At 43.2% G+C, this 16,712-nt stretch overlaps 2 protein-coding genes across 2 annotated transcripts in view; both read left to right on the plus strand.

The window, feature by feature from the left end:
* Window positions 1-513: 513 nt before the first annotated feature.
* Window positions 514-12,928, plus strand: nfx1 (nuclear transcription factor, X-box binding 1). The gene is made up of 23 exons (XM_047568557.1): window positions 514-766; window positions 1,511-2,416; window positions 2,631-2,792; window positions 3,097-3,174; window positions 3,323-3,428; window positions 4,512-4,583; window positions 4,663-4,802; window positions 4,904-5,003; window positions 5,117-5,334; window positions 6,607-6,704; window positions 6,790-6,820; window positions 6,898-6,980; window positions 7,074-7,182; window positions 7,396-7,515; window positions 8,176-8,255; window positions 8,348-8,578; window positions 9,083-9,156; window positions 9,255-9,356; window positions 9,567-9,704; window positions 9,785-9,851; window positions 12,274-12,419; window positions 12,510-12,614; window positions 12,707-12,928. Exons 1-23 carry the CDS (start codon window positions 748-750, stop codon window positions 12,780-12,782), a joined length of 3,261 nt encoding a protein of 1,086 aa, XP_047424513.1. The 5' UTR covers window positions 514-747; the 3' UTR covers window positions 12,783-12,928.
* A 2,161-nt stretch (window positions 12,929-15,089) lies between these two features.
* Window positions 15,090-16,712, plus strand: part of smarcd3b (SWI/SNF related, matrix associated, actin dependent regulator of chromatin, subfamily d, member 3b) — a 42,336-nt gene continuing 40,713 nt past the window's right edge. The window contains exon 1 of the mRNA XM_047568044.1: window positions 15,090-15,609. Within this exon, the coding sequence (XP_047424000.1) occupies window positions 15,598-15,609 (12 nt within the window). The 5' untranslated portion in view covers window positions 15,090-15,597. The remainder of the gene's footprint in view (window positions 15,610-16,712) is intronic.

Consider the following 16,712-nt stretch of genomic DNA (forward strand, 5'->3'; position numbering starts at 1 on the left):
ACATGTACACACTGTAATAATATAGAATCTGTCCAACGTGTACTGGTTGACTTTAAGGCCTACAAGGAAGACAGGAGCAAACAACAGCACAGAGAGCAAAGTTAAATTTGGGTTAACTCTGTCCCAACACCCCTAAAATAAGAATTGAAAAAAAAATTCCTTCGTGTGTTTTTCTTAAATTCTATATATATATATATACATACATATATTTATTTATTTATTTATTCCTTTAAGGTCTGTTTATGATAAGATAACAAAAGAAAATCAGAGCAATAGTAGAAAGTATGTGGTGGAAATATAGAGGAGGTCTTGGGGGTTTCCTTCTAGGAGTCTGGGGGTCTGTTCAGTCCAAAATGAGAGACAAATGATGAATGATGTTGTCTCTTAGGCAGGGTTGATTGATGATTTTTTGTTTTGCTGTGCTGATTTACTGACCTACACTCCGGTAGGTGGCGGTATTGCACTTTTAAACTGGTTGCCTGCCGCCAATCAAACCAAAGAAGAAGAAGAAGAGCCTGCTGCCTAACTGTGCTAGCAGTTAGCTCGTCCATGTAGATAAAGTGAGTGGAAGGCAGGAGTGGACTGTCATCGCTTTTAAGGGAGGCCGTGTCCATTTCAGCAACCAGAAGACACGTAAAGAAGGGGAGATTGTCGCAGATTACCTGGATAAGCTTGTCATCTCTCAGAAAAAACACTATATTGTCGTCAAACTTGCGTTGGGGAAGCAAGAAGCAAAGTTCAAACTGAATGGCTGAAGGCTCCTCAGGTAACTCACATGCTCTCTAAATAGTTCATAAACTAATAAAAACATAAACAGTGAGCCAAAGGCAGTTAGTATAATATATATTAGAGTAGCACTGAATTGTTATTTTACCTCGACTGTTAACGCTAGTAGTGTTAGCCCTAGCCTTAGCCCTAGCCTTGGCTAGTAACATTAACCTGAACTTTTAGCTTACTGGATTGTTCCATTCATGATACACAACATTAGCCTCATATCATAGTGTGTCCAGGCTGTTCGGGGCTGACACCATAACACGTGACACTGACCTTTGGTATACAAAACACCGCCCATCTGAGTCAGAAGCTAGATACTTAGCCTTACAGCTAGCAGTAGCAATGTGAGCTATTCTGCCCCACATCATTCAAATTAAAGAAATCTAGTGTCTCTTTTTATTTTAGTTTACATCAGTTTTTTTGGGGGGGGGGGCTCTGAGAACTTTTGGTGGAAGTTGCTGTTAAATATTTAACAACAGTCATTATTTACTGCTTATTGCTCTTCTGTTTAGATGCTAAACTGCATTTCATTGCTCTCTACCTGTACATGTAAAATAACAAAAGTTGACACTAATCCAGAATCTAATAATGGCAGTTCTTTCCTGACCTAATCATAAGATGTCTCAAATCATTGCAGAATTATAGTAATTGATGTCTGTCATACCTACTGTAAAGTACTGTTTAGTCCTTTTGTTGTTTGAACACACTTCTTCAAGCTTCCGCTTTCTGTTTGCAGAACCACCAGACCTCAATCCGGATGGGACGTCGCACCAGAGGCCACATCAGCACAAATCCAGGAGGGGACGACCCAGACCGAACAGCGACCGAAACCTGAGCAGTTATGACCCTTCTCAACATTATGGAAATTTTCAGCAGGGGTTCAAACCCCCATTTAGCCACAATAACTCAAATTATGCAGAGCAACAGCAAGCTCCCTACCACAGAGAGGATGTGTCCCGAAGACGAGGCCGAGGTAGAGGAAGGGGGGAAGGAAATCGAGGGATGAATGGGAGCTTTGGTGGTCCAGGGCCCCGGTGGCAAAGACCTAACAGTGACCTTGGCCCTTATGGTGGAAGTGACAGATACGGAGGTGGCTACCAGCCAGGTGCTCATCCTATGGATGGACCTGATGGACCCAGCTGGAGAAGGAAAGACGTGAACTGGAATTCGGAACAAACCAGCGATGACAAAGACGTCCGAGTTAAAAAACCCAGAAGGTTTGGCCAGGAGCAGAAGAGAGGAGGACAAAATGAGAGAAGTGATCATTTTAAGGAGAACAATACGACATCAGAGGGTCTGCGGTTCAGTTCGACCAAAAGAGAAACCCAACCTCCAGAAACCAGGGAGAAGACTCAACATGACGATCATCAGAGGAGACACCCCGAGGCAAAGCGACGCCAAGGACCAATTAAACCACCAAAACAACCATCTCAAGAGGAGGCGGGCGCAGAAAAGGGAGCCGGCGGCCAAGACGACTCCGACCACGGCAGGTCCTCCCAGGACGCTGCCGGTAAAGCTGGAAGAGGCTCGGGACGACACACGCCGCTTCAGGCCAGAGGGGGAAAAAGAACAAATCATCAAAACCACAAGTCTGGTCAGAGAAGCTGGGACAGGATGCCCAAAAGCAAAGAGACACAGACAGGTTAGACTCTGGAAACTAGACTCATTACTGTAGCTACATTCGTACAAACATGATCTCACTCATGAACCAGAATTCTTTCTGAAGTTCATACATCCGGAAATTTAGCCTTACAGACAGAAATTAATTATTGAATAGATTATAGAATTGCTCTACATCATATTTTGCTAAAAAAATGTTTGTTATCTTATGAACCTCTGATCTCCTCCCTCCACAGGGTGCCTGATTGAACAGCTGTCAGAGGAGAAGTATGAGTGCATGGTGTGCTGTGACGTAATTAGGGTCATGGCTCCGGTGTGGAGCTGCCAGAGCTGCTTCCACGTCTTCCATCTGAACTGCATCAAGAAGTGGGCTCGATCCCCGGCCTCGCAGGCAGACGGTATATTTATTATGAAACGCCTCAATGTCCACGGTTTACTCCGTGTGTGTGTGCCACTCAGTGTTTTTTTTTTTTTACGTTGGACTACAACACAATAGGTCCTCACAGCAAAACACACTGCAGACAATACCTGGTACATTTGCTTTTCAGAGATGGATCTCTCAACAATAACACTGAAATTACCGCTGCTTCAATAGCCCATTGTATCACACTGAGGTTTCAAAAAATACTTTGGCCTAGTGGGCATTCTATTACATATAATAAAACTGAATTATACAGTACAATACGTTCTTTATCTTTTCAGATTCAGCTGACGGCTGGCGGTGTCCAGCCTGCCAGAATGTCACAATGAAACAACCGACCTCCTACCTCTGCTTCTGTGGTGAGTAAATTCATCCATTCAAATAAAACCAGCTTGCTAATCTCTGGATTTTAAAGATCGCAGATAATTTGTTGTTTTTTTGTTTTTTTTTGTTAGATGCTTGAATGAGTTCATGTCCTGTTTCTTTAATTCCACATTTGATCTGCAGGTAAAGTGACGAACCCTGAGTGGCAGCGGACTGAGATTCCCCACAGCTGTGGTGACATGTGTGGGAAGAAGAGGAGTGGAGCCGACTGCAACCACCCCTGTAACATGTGAGCCTTTTAAAACTCAGGAAATCCTCAGCACTTCAGAACAGACCAGCTATAAAATTATGACCACTCACCTGTGAAGTGAATAAAACTAATTAGCTCAGTATCAGATTTCTGTCGTTAGGTGGGATATATTTGGCAGCAGGAGAACATTTTGTGATAACATTTGATGTTAGAAGCAGGAAAAATGGGGGACAATGAAAGTGACTTTGACACTTTGACCAGAAACAAATGTTCAGACATCTGGATCAGAGCATCTCCCAAAAACTGCAGCTTTTCTGCTGTGTTTGATTTGATCTATTTGACAGTTTCATTTAATACAACACTAACTCTGTCAGGGCATAAGTGCTAAAAAAAAAAAAAAAAGACGAAAAAGTCAGAATAGTATAATAAAGCCTGAAGGGGGGAGTGCAAGGGGAAGGTCAGAACAGCACCATGACCACAGTCATCAAAAGTGATCCAATGAAGGAAAAGGATTATTTATGCACGTGGGGATTGAAGGCTGACTCGTCCCGTCCGATCCAAAAAGGCGAGCTGCTGTAGCTCGGATTTCAGAAACAGTTAATGCTGATTGTGATGGAAAGACGTCAGAACACACAGTTTGTTTGGTTTTGGGGCTTCGTAGATTCAGATCTGTCAGGGCGACCGTGCATGTGACCATCAGACCTGGACCACAGGGTGATGGAAGGCCTGGTCTTTCTTTTACATTACGTGGGTGATTGTGTGTGTGTGTGTGTGTGTGTGTGTGTGTGTGTGTGTGTGTGTGTGTGTGTGTGTGTGTGTGTGTATGTGTGTGTATGTGTGTGTATGTGTATGTGTGTGTGCATCACTTAGCATGAGGATGTGCTTGATCTGCAACAATGTTCAGTACCTATCAAAGTAACATCCACATAAATGTCAGGACCCAGGTTTTCTAGATTGACATTGTAATGAGCTCATCAATGTTATTTACTTAAGTAGTTGGACCGGTTTTAATGTTTTGGCTGGTTGATTAAGGTATGAACTTGTTCCTGTCTTCAACCCAGAAGCCGGTTCTACAATAGAGGAGTATTGTCCTTAAACATCACCTGTCCTGTTTGTCCTCAGCTTGTGTCACCCTGGACCTTGTCCTCAGTGTCCTGCGTTTATAACGAAGTCCTGCATCTGCGGGAAGACGAGGTACTGGACCTTTCACTTTGACTGTGTTGAGTCCTCTGTGTTTGGCGCAATAAATATCGATTCAAACTTTTCTCTTTAGTCAACCCATGCGCTGTGGCCAGGCGACGTTGCTCCAGTGCGACAAAGTTTGCGGCGCTACACTCAACTGCGCTGAACACAACTGCATGCAGGTGTGCCACAGCGGGTCGTGTCAGCCCTGTCAGCTGCTGGTTCAGCAGAGTGAGTCTCAACTTGGATTATGTAAAAAAAAAACAACTTGTTGGTGGTGTGATAACTGAAATTCAGAATTTCATGAATTTCTGCTGTGTATTTATGTGTAGTTTGCTACTGTGGCGTCACGACCCGTGAGGTCCTGTGCGGCACAGATAAAGGAGGATTTGACGGCTCAGGGCATTTCTCCTGTCAAAAAATATGTGGAAAGTAAGTGCGACTGAGCAGCCATGACGATTCCTGTTACACGTCTTTGATTTGGTCATTTAATTAACACGGTTCGCATCCTAATCTGACATTTTTTGTGCCTTTTCTCCGTTGAGGATGTTGAATTGCGAAGCTCATCGGTGCCAGCAGGTGTGCCACCGCGGGCCGTGCCAGCCGTGCCCACGCTCCCCGAGCCTGGTGAAGACGTGTCCCTGCAGCCAGACGCCACTGACCAAGCTGCTGGAGCTCGGTTACCCTGAACGAAAAAGCTGCTCCGATCCCATCCCCTCCTGTGGAAAGACGTGCAACAAACCTCTGGCCTGTGGCTCCAGCGGTGAGCTGCTCACACCGAGTCCTGAGCACAGACTGAAACACGAATTCTCATAACACAGCGAGGCCCTATTGAGAATAGGAACTGATTCCAAGCTCATAAAGATCATAAAACAGGATGTGAAAAAGTGTGATCGAGATACCTCTTAACATTATATAACGTCACAAATATATTTTAAATCATTTTTATTTATACAGTCGGTAACAATCCAAATAGTTTCGAGACAAAACCCAGAGCCTGAAGCCCACAGCGTGAAAGGCTGGTATGGAAAATTCTTTTTTTTTTTTTTTTTTTTTTTAACAGCAAGAGACCTTGAGCAGAACTGAGCTCAAAGACGGCCCTGAATTAACTGAAAGTTAAACTGGAAGCCACAAGTTCTCTCTGTTTGGTGATGCAGCACTTGTTGATGGTTTGCTTACAAAAAGCCACTGAACATTTAAAAACAAGATGAAAGCCACAGAGGGGGAACAGAAACCGACAGACGTCATGTCAAATTTTGTATTTGTATACATTTAAGGTGCGGTCGGCGAAGTTTGTTGACGCGTGATTAATGCATGCACATTTCTGCAATGTGATCCTCAGTTCGACGTATTTTGGAAAAAACAGGCGGCAGCAACAAACCACCTGTAAAGAAAAGGGTCTTCTGAACGTGGCTGCAATTGGGTACATCTCCATCTCACATTTCCTCTCCTGTTTCTTGAAAGGAATGTTCAGTGATGTACACTGTCCCTGCTTAAATAAATAAATTGAAATTGAGACACTTGTCCACTCCCATGAGGAGAAGAAGAAAAAAACTCTTGAAAATGATGTCATTGTGGTACAATTAGAAAGGATAAAAAAATTGCAATTAATCTCGTGTTAACTAGGCAAATCATGCGATTAATCACAATTTAATCGATTAATTTAATCGTGCTTGTCCATTATGTCTTGTTAAAACTTTGTGTTTCATGTTGAAGTACAAAAACTTTTTATTCGCCTGGTCATGCAATCCGACGCCCATACATAAAGTTTGGACGCGCCTTCTCGTTCGCTTCAACGAGAAGGCGTCTCCAGACTTCTGACCGGTGGTGTATTTTAGTGAAGACATTTGCCACGCTTTGTCTGGACTTTTGTTTTTAAAAGAAACAAACCGCTTTTTTACGTCTTCTCTGCGGCCCATTGTGAGTGCGTGCGCAAACAGGATGTGCATTATCTGGAGCCCGCTGGCATTGTCGCTCCTGCTGCTGCTGCTGCTGCTGCTACATGTCTGGAGATAATGAACCTGTTCTATTTCAGACTCCATCCATCTGTGTGAGAAGCTTTGCCACGAGGGCGCCTGTGGGCCCTGCTCTCTGACCTCCACTATCAGGTGCAGATGTGGCTCCAAGACTCAGGTGAGCAGAGAGATACCTGCAGAATATTTCTCCGTTGTATTGGCACCATTTATTTCTGAGTTTTTTTTAATGTCTTCTTTTTTAGGAGGTTCCATGTGAAAAGATCCAAAAAGAAGGTGGGATTTTAACAGATTAAACGCGTGACTCTGCTACACCTGTTGTCCTGTATTTCACCCGTGTCTTTCTTCTCCAGATGAGCTCGTCTTCACTTGCGAGCGGCGCTGCAACAAGAAACGTTCCTGTGGCCGACACAAGTGCGGCGAGCTCTGCTGCGTGGTGAGTGTTTAACGAGCCTGCGCTGTGTCTTTAACAATTGGACCATATAAGGCGCTATAGCTGTTTTGTTTTCTTTTGTCTTTGCTGATCCAGACTGTGGAGCACAAGTGTCCCCTGATCTGTGGCTACAAGCTCAACTGTGGCCTCCACCGCTGCCAGGAACCTTGTCACCGTGGAAACTGTGAACCCTGCTGGCAGTCCAGTGAGTCCCCGCAGTCATTTTCCATTTTCAGCGCAACAGCGTTTGATTGTCTGAGCCAAGTCTCAGAAGTAGAACATAGTCGTTCCGTCCTTGAAGTAGAAGAAAAAAAAAAAAAAAGCTCGTTTTGAGGTTTTTACTTCATGTTTTGTTTCATTTTTTCCCCTTCGTGGTATTTTGTCTGGCATCAAGCTCATATTCGCTGTGTGTTTGTAGGTTTTGATGAGCTGACGTGTCACTGTGGGCTCACTGTGTTGTACCCACCCATCCCCTGTGGCACGAAGCCACCAGAGTGCAAGAACCTGTGCACAAGGAGACACGAGTGCGACCACCCGGGTAAGATTTAACCGTGGTAGGAACCGATTCAACAGGTTGAGAAATGTGTAAGCGTTTCAGTTGTAAGCTGGGCCCAGGGTGCAGTTTTAAGTTTTAAAATCCTTTGAAGTTTACACATGCAAATAAAACGGAGACTGCAGAACAACGAACTGTTGTCAGTCCGTTGAGCCACTCCCCAGTCCAGTAGGGGGTGGTAACGTTCTTACAAGATAGTTTACCAAAGACCGATCAAACTAGAAGAAGAAGACGATGCAGGGAAAACCTTAAAAACAAAGCATTTGGCTAAAATATTGTGGCGTTACAGTCAGATCTACCTAAAGTAGCTTGTTGGCTAATGTTAGCTTAGAGGCCTGGGATATTTGCTTTACAATCGAGCCTGCTGCTCCATCTCCTTGTAGATTTGTTTCTTTGTTTTTGTGAAAGTATGACCACAATCATCTTGATATTAAATCTTAAATATCAAACATGTTTAATGATAAATGAGAGGGTAGTAGTTTGGTGAGAGGTTTAAGAGTGGATCTCTTAATAACCTGGGACGAACCTCAGTACTGAGAGAGGTTCAGATCTGATTGTACCTTTGAACCCAGCTTTATGTGATGTGTAGATATGTAGTAGACGGTCGAGCAGGAACCGTGATCCTAACATTTGCCTCTGATTTAGTGTTTCACAACTGCCACAGTGAGGAGAAATGTCCACCCTGCACATACCTCACTCAGAAATGGTGCATGGGAAAGCACGAGGTAACGTCCCCCCTGAGCTCATTCACATTCACTCCCGTGATTTGCTTCCCCCGTTTCTATACCTGCGACTAACTCTTCTCTTCGACTCGCAGCAACGCAGCAACATCCCGTGTCATCTGCAAGACATTTCTTGCGGCCTGACGTGTAATAAAATGCTGCCCTGCGAGATGCACCGCTGCAGGCGGATCTGCCACCGGGGAGAGTGCGTGGCAGAGGGCCGCTGCCAGCAGCCCTGCACGCTGCCTCGTCCGGACTGCGGCCACCCGTGCTCTGCTCCTTGCCACAAAGGCAGCAGCTGCCCACGCAACACCTGCAACGCCAAGGTACCGCGCGCCACCCCTGAGAACAGCTGCAACTCTGAAAAAATTGGTTTGCGAACTTGCAAATGCGCAGATGGTCTTTGTTACTCTGAGAGTTGGATTCACAGAGAGCTGAAGCACATTTTCCCACCGGCAAAAGTTCCTGCTAAATCTTAAAACTAATTTCCCTGATGAAAAGTGTTTTTTTTTTTATTCAGTGAATAATATCAATCCAGCTGTGTATTCCCCGAGCACATTTTGGCTACGTGAAGGCTACCAGCAGTCGACGACATCTGCTCTTACGCCGTGTAACTGTCACGAATGGCTGAAAAAATAACACGTCACTGGCAGCCCTACGGACTCAAGAGCTTAACAAACAATGAGACCTTTCACAGCTGCAAGAATTCCTCAAAGTCAACCTGTCAAAAAAAAAAAAGCAACATATTTGTCGTCTTGCTGAGGCTCTTTCACCAAGGAGCAGCGTGTTTCTCAGTAGAGGAGGAATTTAGTGCATTTTCTCGTTTGCAGGTAGCGCTACAATGCGACTGTGGTCGAAGAAAGGAAACTGTGGTCTGCACAGAAGCAGCCAGTTCCTACCAGAGGTCAGTTGTGCTCATAATTGGCTTTTTGACATCTGATTATGTTGCAGTTAAAACATAAATTTTTCTGTATTTATTCATGTATTTGTTATGTACTGCAGGTATGCAGCCATCGCCATGGCCAGTAAACTCTCTGACATGCAGCTCGGTGACTCAATGGACATCGGCCCGCTCCTCAGTAAAAAGGAGCTGAAACAGACCAGGTACAGCAATGTAGGAAATTAATTAATAAGCGTTAAGGGCCAAAAATGTCAAAATCAAGATATAAAATGCTGGCATGAAGCAACAAGAACAACCACTGAGGCTTATGCAGCTTGCACACAGATATATTTCTCATTTCTTTTATGAGCTGATGAATGGATTTATGAATCTTAGGTGTATTCAGTCACATATTTCTTTTAAACGTGTCGCAGACTTGAATGCGACCAAGAGTGCGCCACTTTGGAGAGGAACAGGCGTTTGGCCGAGGCCTTGCAGATAGACTCGTCGTCCGACCCCTTCAACGTTCGCTCGCCCTCCGTATACAGCGACGGCCTCAAAGACGACGCCAGGTCAGAGCTTGACTCTTGATTTACTGCTTGAAGCCCAGATGGGCCGCTGCTCCAATAATACAAAACTTCTTGCCTTCCAGAAAAGACCTGAAATTCGTCACAGAGGTGGAAGAGGAGATCAGGAATGTCGTTGAGCTCGCTAACAAGGTAGGATGTTGATTCTACTTCCTTTGTGGTCATTGTTATCCATCAGTCATACTAGAAGATCTGCACTCAAGTTAATGCAAGATCTCATTCAACACTCTGGGTTTCACTGTTTACTCAAGGCCGGTGGATTACACTTTAAGATTTCGAGTTATAGAGTTATAGTCTGCCATTACATGAACCAAGTTATAAATAAAAAAAAAAGTGACCTTCAAATATAAGATATACAAGATGCACAGCAGTCCTGCAAAAAAAAAAACTCTCCATTAGCACCAATTAAAGATAAAATAAAACATTTTGCTGATAAAACCTGTTTTGCACTTAACGCTTTAACGCTGCCTCTGCTTTTTACGTGATGAAGCTACTGGACACTTCATTTCCTTCAGGGTAAATAAAGTGTCTGTCTGTCTATCTATAGTATTTATATAAGTTCACCTGCCGTAAATAGTTGTATGTTTTCATTAGAATTATTGTCAAATTCCAACGCTCATGTTTAGCTGTGACATTAACTAACAACATACATCATCTTCTTCTTATACATATTCAGGCCTCCTTGTATGTTCTGCCATTTTTGTCAAATCGAACATGTCACCAGCTGTAGGTGTTTGTAGATTTCATACAGGATGATGAAGACGTTTTCTAAGACAGTATAAATGAGTAGGTTCCTATATATCATTGTTTTCTCTGCTTGGTTCATTGCATTGCGTCTCTCACCGGTGAAGGTTACTGCTTCTTTACAGATGTCAAGGATTGTTTGTCACCAGCTTAATCTCTTATTAAAACAATGAGCCATGAACTGGAGCTTTTCTGTTTATTTTGCTGAAAGGTTTAATGTTTTTCTCAAATCTTACTGTTGCTGAATGCTGGCGTCATTTTTCTATCCCGAGTCTTTTTGTGTGGGCTCGTACTTTCTCGAAAAACAAGGTTATTAAATCTTCCTCTCTTTCGAAGTGTTGCTGTAATCCTCTCCAACCACCTTCTGGGCAAAGAAAATGGAGCAGATTCATGCCAGCTGGTGTTTCCTCGGTTTTATTCTGCTATAAAACCCTATAGAAAAAAGGCCACACATACACTACAAGATCAAAAGAGCATGGATGCTCCGACATCGTCCTGCGTATACACATTAATCTCCTGCTGTAATAGCCTCCACAGTCAGGATAAAGGGCTTTCATGTGAATTGGGAACATGCCTGCAGGGATTTGCTCCAATTCAGCATTTTTCATCGGAGATCATTTTAAGGGCTTTGGTTTAGTGGAGGTCATGAGGTCTTGCACAGGCCACTGAAATGTATACATAAAAGCCAGGGCCATAGATAAATGCTTTGTTGTTGTTTTCAGGTGAACCAGAGATTATAGTCCAGTCTAAAATATCATTATTTGTGACAATAGGTTTTAGTTAAAAAGCTTAAAACACTGTATGTGTATGTGTCCATATAATTTAAAGGATAAAGAGGACAATGCACATTAGATTCAGATTCAGAAAACTTCCCCAGGGGGCAGATAAGGAGTTATGGTTTGAAATCCGAAGGTACAAGAGGCTTCTTACTCTTTGGCAAGATTAACTGTTGTTATATTAGATCATTTAAAATTCGGTATTAAGCTGTCCCTTATCCTTTTACTAAAGTATGTTGGATTCATATTAATGTGTATTTAAAGAAATTTCAATTTGTTGGGTAAAATTAAAAAAAAAAACATATAAAAAATGTTTAATCAACCAAAGATTTTGCAACACCCCCTGCAGTACCTCCTGTTGAAGATCTATGGTCTAGAGGTAATGTGGAGGCGATACAGCTAATGTTAGCGACCATGCTAACATCAGCTGACCTTGAGAGGGGAAAAATAAAGGTCTCTCCACCAGTTTTCATGTTCAGTTTTGTGAAGTGGACCCCAGAATTGCCATTGTTCATCTCATCTAGCAACAGTAACATAGGATGTTGGGACTTACTAAGTGTTTGTAACCTTACTGCAGTCCTCAGGGCACTGATTGGTTTGTAGACTGCCATTTTGAAGCCTTTGGACATAGCCATTTTTTTTTTTTTTGGAGCCAGAAGTGACCATATTTGGACAAGAGGGAGGAGCTGGGGCGGAGCAAGGGGTTGTTCTGACTGACAACTGATGGGTGGCTTACTGGCACGCTCTTTGATTGTTTAATTATCAAATTATTATTTAAAGCATCACCAGCACACTGATAAGAAGATACAGACTTAGAAAAAGACATTGAGTCAATTTTTCTTGGAGCCTGCCCCTAGTGGTTATCAGTGGTATTGCATTTGAAGACACTTCCTCATTGGGATCGCTTTTTAAAACCTGTCTCTTCGTCCATCTTGGACGTTCCTGATGACACTTCTGAACGTCCTTAGAGGAAAGACAGAAAGCAGTCATTGTGAATACTTTTCAGTGTAAACCTGAGTTTCTGCTGTCTGCAGGGAAAACAGTCGAAGAGGAGCCACTGCTTCCCGCCCATGAACAGAGAGCACCGGAAGATCATCCACGACCTGGCCGAGGTCTACGGCGTGGAGAGCGTGAGCTACGACAGCGAGCCCAAACGCAACGTGGTCATCACGGCCCACAAGTAAAACCGCCTCCAAATATAGACGTCACCACAAATTACAGAGCTGATTAGGTCTTTGAGGATGCGCCTGTGTGTCTTTCCTCTTCCTAGAGGGAAGTCGGCCTGTCCGAACTCGAGCCTGACATCGCTGATAGAGCGCGAGACGACGGCTAGGGCCCCTCCTCCCATCGCTCATATCAAGCAGCACAGCAGCAAGTAAGTCGTCTTCTGCGGTTAAAGAGACTTCTATTAATGGACGGGCACAGCTGCCTGCTCATGATTAATTTTCTTTCCAATTGTCTTCATAGAACTGCCGGTGGAAGCTCTTGGTCCAAGATGGTTAAAGAAGAACCAGTGATAGATTATTTTGATGTCCAAGACTAGAATATGACGCCAAAACCAGAGGAAACCGCAGGTCCACCTTCAAAACTCCATCTGCCAAAATGCCTGAACCTGCCTAATTTGTGTTCATAAAAGATCAGTAATAATTCATCTGGCTCCATCGTCCAATAAAGTGATTTTTGGACATATTTCAAAGGTGTGATTGCCTCTTGCGAACGTCCGCTCTTAATTTATAGGAGAGAAGGATTTGAACTACTGCCCAGTCTGATGTTTTCCTTGATTTAAGACGTTGCAGTTGATGAAGACTTGCACAAATTCTGGGAAGGGATCACTTTGAAAAAGCTTCTGTCTGTTTTCTTTGCCCCACTTTGTTTGCATTTTAATAAAAAACAAATTCCTCCTTGTTTGAAGGGCACCGACACTGATATGAATTTAATAAACCAGCTTCACAGTACACTTGCTCATAAAAACGTCTCGTATCTAAACAGAAGGTGCTCTCTCTGCTATAAGATTCCCAAATGGTTTGAAAAGCAATCCTTCAGCCGTGGGATATCTTTTGTTTTTTCTGCTGGTCGTGAGCCAAGTCAAACCTAAGCTGATAGAGGGAGAGAGGGGTGTGGGTGGGCAGAAGTGGGCTGCACTGCGGAAAGAAAGCTTTGTTTGAGACGCGGCTATGACCCATACGTTTTGCGGCACTTTCGGACAATTCTTTCTCTAAGCTAAAAAGAAAAAAAAATAAACACAAAACCTCATGGTAAAGGACTTGCTTCAGAACACTTCAGCAGGCCCTAAATGAGTCCAGATAAGAGTTTAGACCCCGTTCTCCAGCTAATCGGAGTGTTTTAATACCTGCTCCTGCAGCCTGTCAGGTTAAGAGAGTTCAGATGCTGACTCAGATTAGAGTCACTAATATGCTGACGTGAAGCAGACCCGAGCACTGAATAGAGTTTTTATTCTCACACAGGTCAAGCGCTGGCAGTTGTTTGCCTCAATTTTCCAGTTAATTAAACCAGGAGCAACTTTTCACTATTTACTAATGGATTACAAATTTGACATTGTTCCTGATTTATTGTGGCTGATAATGTATATTCTAAGGGAGGTAAAAATATTAGTCTAACTTTGATACTATTTTCACATTCATACATCACTGTGTATTATTTTTGCACTCATACAGACATTCAATTTTTCATTGCAATAATTGTCTGAGAGTGAACATTTTTGACCACAATTATGGTGCCGTTTTATATCTGAAGTAATTATTTCTCTGGCTAAAAGCTATCTGTAAGAATTTCCATTTGCCTAGCTGTTACAGTCAGGTAATGATACACTGTCATGTGCCCTGGAGTTCAGTTAAATAAGAAGTGGAAGCAGCATCCTCACACGCTAAGACACCTATTACTACCATAAAGGAGTTAAAATCTTAAGCAACTGAAATACAGGAGTTGTTGCATGGGTTCTTCACCACTGTAAGCTAGTGCTATGTTTAGTTAACACCAAACACTGCACCACAAACACACCATCCTCTCTATGGAGCACGGTGGTTGAAGCATCATGCTGTGGGGATGCCTGTCAGCAGCAAGTCCTCCGTGGTTTTTTAAGGTAGGGGGTAAAATCCTGGAGAGCAATCTGGATCAGTCTGAAAGAGAACTATGACTTGGGAGAAGATATATTTTCCAGCAGGAGAATGGCCTGAAGCATACAGCAAAGTATGATATGATTTAAAGACAATGGAGTGAATGTAAAGGAGTGGCCCAGCTAAAGCCCTGAGCTTAGTCCAATAAGAAGCTGGACTTGAACGTCTGATTCCAGTGCATCTTGACAGATTTGCAAAGAAGAATGGAATAAAATTGCTGTGTCCTGATGTGCAAGTCTGGCTGTAACGTATCCACACATACTTTAAGTTGCATAAACTAAATACTGACTTTAATGGGTTGGAAACCTACGGTATAACTCATTTTACATTATATAATCTGAAATGCTTGTCTATACTTTGTAGAAATATGTTTTCACTTTCACTTTCTTATGAAAATGTCAAGATTGCATTAACCTTGATTCAGTTTTTAAGAACAAGGGAAATCATGTAAGGGGGTGAATGCCTTTTATATGCATTATAAGTCTTCAGTAAATCCTTAATGCACTGATAAATATATCTTTTTTCTCTTTTACGAGTCCTTTGCAGTGCTGCAACAACACGGTGTGTAGTCGTTTGAAACACATGTAATTTATCCATAAAAACAATTTAGAAACAGACACTTTATTAATGGTTCCTTGTTAGAAAGTGGTTCAGTTCTTCTGGTTAGGGAGCTGCTGGTCCTTCTCCTTTGTTTCTGTATTGAACAGGCTTTTTTTATGGTACCTCTTTGTCTTTTCCTGTGCTCTGTTTACACATACAGCCTATATTTGCAGCATTTGTTCAGGATAACATGTGGTGAATATTTTCCATGCTTCTCTAAAAAATCTCCCATCGTGCAGCAGCCCCCTCCAAAAAAAAAAAAAAAAGAAAAAGAAAAAAAGAAAAAAAAAATCCGCTCATGAGGATAATTTGATGACACTCCCTGCCACTGGTGATTTTTCATTATATCGACTCTCCAGCAGAGACCGCGCCTGCGCTCCTGCTCTCTTCCGAACAAGGCTTCACCAATCCCCGCTCTGGCTCCATCCCCGGCTCGGAGTCCCACAGGCCAGCGCTAATAAGTCGCCTAGCTGTCCAGTAATGGGGAAGTGATAGGGAGACGCCGCCGTGTGAAAGCCGTGAGGAAGTTGAGGGGAAGCTCCACGCCGCGCCGGACCGGACACCTCCACAGAGACACATCCCACAGTTGCTGTTGTTGAGTAGCCTAAAAAAAAGCGCATAGTGATGGAGAGAAAGGTATGGATGCTTCTGCTACCTTGTGATACATTCACGTTTGTTTTATTCCACGCCACTCTGCTCAGTAGACGCATCCACCATTAAAACTATGTATTGTCTTTATCCTGTAGGCGCGTTGCCAGCCGGATTAGTGCGCACCGGAGTTTTTTTTTCTCCCTCGTCTGGCTGTAATTTATTGTGCGTCTAAAAAAAAAAAAAAAAAAAAAAAAAAAAGGGAGAAAGAAAATATGCCGGGATTAATTTCCACCACCTCGTGGCGAATTTGGGCTCATTGCGAGACATGGGTGCACAATGTGGTGGATGGTTATTGAGCAGGGAGTGGGGATGTGGTGGGGAATATTTAAGGGGACTGTAGGCTTCAGTAGCTCTCCCTCTCTCTTCTCAGTCTGTCTGCATCATCACACAGCTCAGTGTATAGTTGCAGCACCTCACTCCTCCACCTCCCACCCTCCCTAGTTTTGCAGCCGACGCAGACACCAGCGCGGCTTGTTAACCTTGACTGTGTGGGAAACAGACTCTTGAGGAAGGGATGCACAAACAAGGGAGTGCGGACCATCCTCTCCGTGGTTTCACACATGCCTTTAATTAATTAATCCCCGTCCCCCACCATCCTCCCCCCAAATTCGGAGACGCTCACTATAATGTAATTCATTTTTATTTTTTATTTTTTTCACGTACGCAGGGCTACTAGTTTCCCACAAGTGTGTTTTTAGATCTTGCAGGAAAAGTTTCAGTTTCACTCACTGTGTTAATCTGCTGGCTGGTTGTGGTGCACTCAGCAGCAGGGGAGGAATTTGGGGTGTTCAGCTGAAGCCAGATCCACTTCTGCTGATCCAAAGGAAAATTTAATTTATATATTAAAGCTGTAGTCAGCAACATATTACCTTCAACTGGAGCAAATCTTCTCTTTTGTACTGTAGCCTGCCAGTATAGAGAAGCAATAAACTGTACTCCTGCAGATAGCTGAGCAGATTGCTTATATTCACCGCACTGCCTGTTTTTCCGAGCATATCTTGAACTCTGACTCAACTTAATCTAATAGTATGTATTTTATGAAAATATCTGGACAAATGCCTGTGAAGGTTCTCAGTCATCCAGGTCAT

This window comes from Mugil cephalus, chromosome 18 (genome assembly GCF_022458985.1).
Source record: "Mugil cephalus isolate CIBA_MC_2020 chromosome 18, CIBA_Mcephalus_1.1, whole genome shotgun sequence".
NCBI lineage: Eukaryota > Metazoa > Chordata > Actinopteri > Mugiliformes > Mugilidae > Mugil > Mugil cephalus.

Excerpts from the sequence above, each read along its gene's own strand:
- nfx1 (XM_047568557.1), top strand. Across the intron at positions 4,803-4,903 it reads TCAGCTGCTGGTTCAGCAGA|TTTGCTACTGTGGCGTCACG; the intron begins GTGAGTCTCAAC and ends ATTTATGTGTAG. Across the intron at positions 7,516-8,175 it reads ACACGAGTGCGACCACCCGG|TGTTTCACAACTGCCACAGT; the intron begins GTAAGATTTAAC and ends CCTCTGATTTAG.